We start from the raw sequence: 7,500 nt of genomic DNA, 5'->3' as shown, positions 1-7,500 counted from the left end.
AGTTTTCCTTTAGTTGTACCGACAGCAAGGAAATAAAAGGCATAATAGCGTCAATGCCATCTAAGGCCCGGGTCGCACTTGAGACAAACATTTGAAATGTCCTACGATTTTTACCGACAAAGTTGTTTTAAACCTTGTCCCAGACAATATTAGACATTTCGGTTAACAAAGCCTCGGGAATTGATAACATTCCGATCCGTGTTATTAAAGACTGTATTGAACCTATTCTTCCTGCAATCACATCTATATTTAATTCCTCTCTTGGCTCCTCAACTTTTCCTTCTTCTTGGAAAATAGCGGAAGTTGTGCCTATTCCCAAAGATGGTGATCATGAACAAGCGAACAATAATCGGCCTATTTCCCTTTTACCTGTTCTCTCAAAGATTTGCGAACGGGTTGCTCATAATCAATTTAATTTTTACCTAACCTCTAAGGAACGGCTGTCAAACAACCAAAGTGGCAACAAGAAATGGCATTCAACCGAAACAACGGTAATTAAATATACGGATGCAATACTTAGCGGCTTTGATAAAAGTGAACTGACGGCAATGGTGTTATTGGATATGAGCAAGGCATTCGATAGCATCAGTCATGAAATTCTGTTACTTAAGTTGAAGGATGTTGGCGCCTCTAACACCTGTCTCCAGTGGTTTCGCAGTTACCTCAGTGATCGCCAGCAAGTTGTAAGGACAAACTCTACGTTGTCCGAGTCCCTGCCATTAGGGAGCTTAAGCAACGACAACGGCGACGGCAACGAGAACGTAATCTCAAAATATAAATTTGCGTTATTTTAACCGCTTCGTGACTATTTCAACGTCTTTAATATGACAAGGGTGTGGTAATTCCTCAAAGATGACACCAGTCGGAGCGGCACTCCATTTTAGGAGAGAAAATGAAAATTTATCCTCAAGTGCTGACGTTCTTCATAAAACCAAAAACTTGGCTACTTCACGTTGTTGTTTTGCTGACGACGGCAACGAAATGGACAAAAGTGAAAAACGCACGTGCAGGGCGTGCAAAGCTATTGTTTTTACCCACTAAAAATGCAAATTCGTGACGTTCTCGTTGCCGTCGCCGTTGTCGTTGCTTAAGCTCCCTACTAAGTAGTGGTGTCCCACAAGGTAGCATCCTGGGCCCACTCCTTTTTAGCATTTATGTAAACGACCTTCCTGCTGTTCCACAGAAATGCATTTCCCATAGCTACGTAGATGATACAAAGCTTCAAGTCTCCTTCAAGCTTCAGAACAAAGACATTGCCGTGGCAGAAATGAATGAAGATTTATTTAAAGTGTGTAACTGGTGCTTCAGAAACTATTTACTGCTAAATCCTGATAAATCCAAACTTATGGTGTTTGGTACCAGAAAAATGCTACCCAAGCTTCAAGATATCACCCTATCTTTATTTGGGAAGGACTTATCACCTAGTGAAACTGCAAAGGACCTGGGAGTGTTATTGGACCCTCATTTATCGTACAACAATCACATTATTAAGACCGTTTCGCCATGCATTTCTTCTCTCGGGCAGATTAACCGCGTCAAACATGCATTCGACAGAAAGACCCTTTTGATAGTTATTAATGCCTTAGTTTTTAGCAAATTGTTTTATTGTTCGAACGTGTGGGCCAACTGCTCGAAGTTAAATATCGACAAACTACAATCGGTACAAAACTTTGCGTGTAGAATAGTATGTGGAATTCGGAAATATGATCATGTTACGCCTGAACTGAAACGCCTTAAGTGGCTTCCAGTATCCAGTCAGCTTTACTATCGAAATACCATTTTGGCTTTTAAATGTATGAATTGTCGTGCCCCTGAATACCTGAGCACTATTTTCACCAAACGTTCTGATGTAAATAGTTATACAACCAGGAGTTCCCAATTTTTAAACATCCCTCTTTTTAAAACTGCCTCTGGACAGAGAACTTTTTATTACCGAACTGTTAGCATATGGAATTCCTTGGAATCTAATTTGAAACTTTGTAGCAACGAAATAATCTTTAAGAAGCGTTTAAGGAACAAACTGCTAAGGGATTTTTTAGGAAGTGATTGATATCGTGATAAGTAGTTATGTAATTGATAGTGATGATTGGTTATTTTAATCTTGTAAATAATTTAAATAATTATGTAAATTATTATTTTATAATTATTATTGTTCCTGAAAAGCCCCTTTGGGGAGGTTCAATAAAGTATGTATGTATGTATGTATTGTATTTGCATTATAATGTAGCATTCACATTTAAGTGATGTGGAAATACCTGGAACAAAACGTTTTATTCCCAAAGGGTACAACATTGAGTTAGTGGATTACGTCTATTGACATCAAAATTACTAAAAGGAAAGGAAACTTTGTTTCAGTGTCCAGTCGTTCTAAAGCTGGAGCACTAATAGATGGTTTTGCAGCTAATCTCTAGAGACACAGATAAGAATGATGCAACATACAACTACGGGTGGACGAACAAAAGGGGGTAATGAGAGATCTTTTATTTTCGTCCACCAACATGGCGGTGATGACGTCACGTGAAAAACCACGTAAAGGGGACACCGTAAACTGAAATCAACATGTAACGCAAATCAAATTAATTGCTGCTTTTTGAAGAGAGGTAGAGGCGGATCTACGATAAATAATGACCGGTTTCCAAAACAACGAAAAAGTTTCTAGGGGGTCTGTGGGCATGGTCCCTCGGGAATTTTTTGGATTTTAACTCTCCCAAGTCCCCTTTCCCACGTTTCTGAGCGATTTCCGTAAAGCGGTGGAAAACGGTATGGATCCGCCCCTGACTGAGGGGAAACCGGGGTACCCGGAGAAAAACCTCTCGATGCAGGAACTCAACGCACATATAACGCCAAGTCTGGGAATCGAAGGGAGACAAGTGATCTCACCACTGCGCTATCCACCAATGCACCACCCCAAACAGGATGTTTTCTTTCCAAATAGAAAATTTCCAGTAATCCTTGACTGGCCGCTAACCAATTCCCTTCTGAGAGAGAGAGAATTACAGATTTTACCCTGTCTAACACCAGATGATTTAACTCGTCAATGGGTGCCGTTTTAGGAGTTAATGGGTTCTTAATCGAGCTTTGAAAAACGCGACCCTGGACCGAAGTGCCACGAGTCAAAATTGCATTTCGCTCACCTGTGAGCAACTACAATAGTTGTCCTGTTAATGCACATTCTGTTTAAGGAAGCTTGGATGTTGCGTTCCGTCTGAGTATCAAGAGCAGATGTTGCCTGTAACAAATCAAATGGAAAATATGATACGACCTATCACCAGCGAAATTAACGCAGCTCTGAACTGAATCAGAGTGAAGACGAAAGGCGAGAAATGGTTCAAAGGTCACCACCAAATTTGGACGTACCCTCGCTCGAGTACCTCGTGCAGTACATTATCGAGACTGGGTTCCCTGTTTCTTTGAGGGTCTGACCTTTTGCGAGTATTTGGCTCGCAATTTGGTTCATTTAAAGGCAGCCTGCGAGTTGGCTGTTAGATTGAGCTTCGTTGGTTCCCGAACTCAGTATTCTGATTGGTCAAAAGTGTCCATGATCAATGACTTCTCATCTCACGAAAACAGAAAAAGAAGATGGTGGCGTTTGAGGGAGGAAGCTTTTCGCCAGCTCCCTGTCAATTCCGAAATGCTAATGGGAGATCGAAGAAAAAAAAGGAAAAACGCAGCGATATCCAATCTTTAATGGAAGAAAGTTTTCGCAGGAAAGCCGACTGATTATCTGCTGTGATAACTTTGATCATTACACGATTCTTATTCCAATCCTTGCCGGCATCTCCGCTAGTACTACTTCACCTCGGCTTCCATCTGTTTGAATGTCGGTACAGATCTTCAGACGAAGTGAGACCACTTTTGCCTTTTCCGAAGGAATTGTCCCCACAGTTTTGACCAGGATTATAGATTGCTCGCAGTTTAGATCTCGCTCTATCACCCTTCTCTCCTTCGGCTCACCTTGTTGTGGTGAATTTTCGCCATGTTCGTTGAAGGAGGGAGCAGAATGTCACTAATTTGGTTTTTTTTAGATTCCGCTTTTCTATCTTCAGTAGGTAATCTTTGTTCAGGCCTTTACGGGTTATGCCTGAATATCTTAAGAGCGGTTCGTTCTTTGAGACACCACTAGGGAGTTTAAGAAACGACGACGGCTATGACTACGACAACGCCACAAAACAATAAAGCCGCATCCACACGAACAATTTTTATGTGACAATTTTTCTCTGGCAAATATATTTGCACGTGTGCAAGGCACAACAAATGATATGTTAAATCGGTGTTAATCAGTTGGCGCCAGAAATGACTCTGACCAGCGGAGACGCAAGAAAGAAGACAAACTCAAACGAGCACAGGACTGACTGCAAAGACAGAAGTTCAGTTTTACCTTTCACAGCTGCCAAGTCAATAGGCCTTTTTCGATAAATTAAAATTCAGCTTGATAGCGAGTCAGTGAGGACAAAGACAAAGGAAAGTGGATGATTTGTAAATATTTTTCACATTAATTCCCACGTGTTTCTATTGTCTTTGTCCTCACTGCCTCACTTTCAAGCTGAATATTTCATATATCGAAAATGGCCTATATCTTCACAACCTTCTTTCAATATTATTACTATTTCGTCATAATGCATCTTCCTAATATTTATTTTTTATGACTCTCGCATTTTGTATTCCAAAGGCTTTCTCGAGTTTTTAACGCCTGTAACAAGGTAGACGTTGCTCGATCTGTCCAACCACTCGTTGACACCGCCATCTTGGTTGCGAAAAAAAGAGGCCTGGACAATACTACCCACTAACGGATAGTGCCACATTTTCTGTGCAGAGTCATGCACACGACTAAACTATCACATGTGACAATTCTTATTTGTCACATAAAAACTGGCGCGCCAGTTTTTCAGCAAGTGAATTTGTCCCATAAAGTTTGGGCAAATTTTGTCAAATAAAATTTTTCACACAAAAAGTGCCACAGCAAATGTACTTGTGTGGACGCGGATCATATCATTGGTCAAAAGAGTATAAATAATCGTGCTGCACGTGCAGGACGGATTTTAGGAAGTACCTTAGTGGTCCTCTGCATAACGACGACGTGAAAATTTGAGGTTTTGACGACAACGTTAGCATGCAACAGAGAATCTTTCATTCTATATTTTCACTCTGCAACTGCTCATACCAACTTATTTTTAGGATACGTCACCCATATTGTAGGACATGAACGAGACTGAATAATCGCGAAAGACTTATGATAGAGTCGAGTTATATTTTGAGGTGACGTTTTGGTGGATCGTCGCCGTCGTAGATCTCAAACTCCCTACTGTGCGGGAAGAAGACGGTTGTCTCGGCGAACGTATCCAAGAACTGGATCCAACTGGCCATCGAAAACGGAAATCTCTCAAACTTGTTTTCACCTGAGCTTCCGACAAATCTTACCTCGTCTAAGAGCACGAGCGGTGGATTCTTTAACAGCGTCCTTGCTATCGCCACACGTTGTTTTTCACCTCCACTAAGCTTCAAACCGCGCTCACCAACCACCGTTTCATACCCTGGAGAGAGGAGCAAGTTTTCACAGTGAGTCCCACTGGATACAACGCAGTCATTTCAAGCGGTGAGCAGTTCTTGGACATCTAACGTTCGGAAAGCACTGTGGAGGTACGGTGGTGAAGTGATTTGCACGCAGGCCTCCCGACCCTCCAGGCTCGCTGGCTCGAGGCCTAGCTTTGAGACCTGTTTTGCGCGGATCTGAGAACTTTCTTGAAAAATGTACCCACCCCTCCCCTTGTCTCCTCTTCCACTCCCAACGTAGTCTGACCTGTGACATGATGCTATCGGAATCACCAGACCTAAGACGAGGAGGGTGTTATCGTTTTGGGTGGGTTGGGTGGCAAGATTCAGCGCCTGCTCATGCGTTTCTTGGTGGGCCTCCGAGAAGTTTACCACGGTGCTATTCGGCTTTCTCTCTCGTCAAAACCGACCGATATTAGTAGATTAAGCTATTTGATTGTTTTAAATTTACCACTGGGGAAAGTCAGAATTCTGGAATGCATATCCGCCGCTGAGGCAGCTTCCTCCACTTCACTGTCTGAAGCGCCTATTCTGCCATACTGTATGTTATACCTGGCACACACACACAAAAGAATTATGGGTTAAAAGGAGGAAGGCGAGGCTGAGTAATTAGGGCGCTGAGTTTGAGAGGAACCTCGACTTTAACAAAAACAAAACGGTACCTTCAAGGCACAGGAGATATATACAAAAAAAAAATTTTCCTAAAAAAACGCTCTAACCAACCGAGCTATGAAGCCACTGAGGATCACGGAGGCCACTGCGAGGAACATAGCTACACTTGATTTCATATCCGCAGTTGAATATATGAATCATTTCATATATCATTTCATCCTTGATTCATTCATCACGGGATCATTGGAACCCAGAAATGACCAGCTCCCAATGTCAGTGCCTTTATAGCTTAGTTGCTTAGAGCGTCGTATCGGTATCGCGAGGTTACGAGTTCGAACCCCGTTGAAGTCCCGAATTTTTCAATTGCTAAAATTGCGTTCATAACTACGAGAATCATAGCTTCACTTGAGATGTTATCTGTCGTTCTCTTTTGTAATCTCCGTTCCCTTTTTCTCGGGCTGGAAATATCTTTTAGGGGCTCCGTCTCCTTGTTGATGTTTGTTGATCGCCATCTGGAATTATCAGTTGTGCTTGAATTAAGCTGAATTAATTCGAACAAAAGCAGAGCGCGAAGAGACCCTTTTGTAGGGCGTCTGCGAGTAATCCAGTCAATAGGCCTTTTGCAACAAACGATCACATGGTACAAAATCCGCCATGCCGGAGGGCAAGCTCATTATTATTCCCCCACTGGCACATTAAAACAAAGGCAAGTCAAGCTCGACTGGTTCAGGTCTCTTTGTTTTAATGTGCCAGTGGGGGAATAATAATGCATGAGCTTGCCCTCCAGCATGGCGGATTTTGTACCATGTGATCGTTTGTTGCAAAAGGCCTATTCTCGGTTTTCCCATGATGACAAGGCCGCCATGTTGGTGTCCCCAAAAAAAGGAACGGTGGCCATGTTGGTGTCCCCACCCAATCCTCCAAGAATTGAACTATATAATTATTATGCAAACTTTTTTTTTTTTGTTTTCGTTGAAAAAAACATGGCTGTTGATCACGTGAGTGAAAACCAAGAATAGGATAGAAATGACATATCGTACCTTATATTATTATTGAACAAAACTGTATCCTGAGGAACCACTCCAATGACCTTGCGCAAAGACTTCTGAGTTATCTGAGATGATACACAAACAGACAAAAACGTTTGGCTTTAGCAAATTTATTTGATAAAGTCAACTCAGTCCCTGATATAGTCCCTAAGATAAAAATAACGATAACTTTACCTTATTGTTGGAAATAGGTAGAAAAGGCTTAGACTTAAAGGAACTTCGTGTTGGATGTCAAAATTTGACTTCCATTTCTGGACATAAGTGCAGACCGGACCAGCGTGACTCCAGA

The 7,500-nt window shown here is 41.9% G+C and overlaps 1 protein-coding gene across 2 annotated transcripts in view; it reads right to left on the bottom strand.

Annotated features, from left to right (window-relative positions):
- Positions 1 to 7,500, bottom strand: part of LOC138013136 (ATP-binding cassette sub-family B member 6-like) — a 35,072-nt gene that overhangs the window by 5,711 nt on the left and 21,861 nt on the right. For both annotated transcript variants that reach the window (XM_068860128.1, XM_068860129.1), the window contains exons 15-18: positions 7,203 to 7,276; positions 6,002 to 6,102; positions 5,419 to 5,531; positions 3,135 to 3,229 (exon numbers count right to left, since the gene is read on the bottom strand). In XM_068860128.1, coding sequence (XP_068716229.1) covers positions 3,135 to 3,229; positions 5,419 to 5,531; positions 6,002 to 6,102; positions 7,203 to 7,276 — 383 coding nt within the window. The remainder of the gene's footprint in view (positions 1 to 3,134; positions 3,230 to 5,418; positions 5,532 to 6,001; positions 6,103 to 7,202; positions 7,277 to 7,500) is intronic.

The sequence above is a fragment of the Montipora foliosa genome, chromosome 8, assembly GCF_036669935.1.
Source record: "Montipora foliosa isolate CH-2021 chromosome 8, ASM3666993v2, whole genome shotgun sequence".
Taxonomy (NCBI): domain Eukaryota; kingdom Metazoa; phylum Cnidaria; class Anthozoa; order Scleractinia; family Acroporidae; genus Montipora; species Montipora foliosa.
This window is presented reverse-complemented; position numbering and strand designations above follow the sequence as displayed.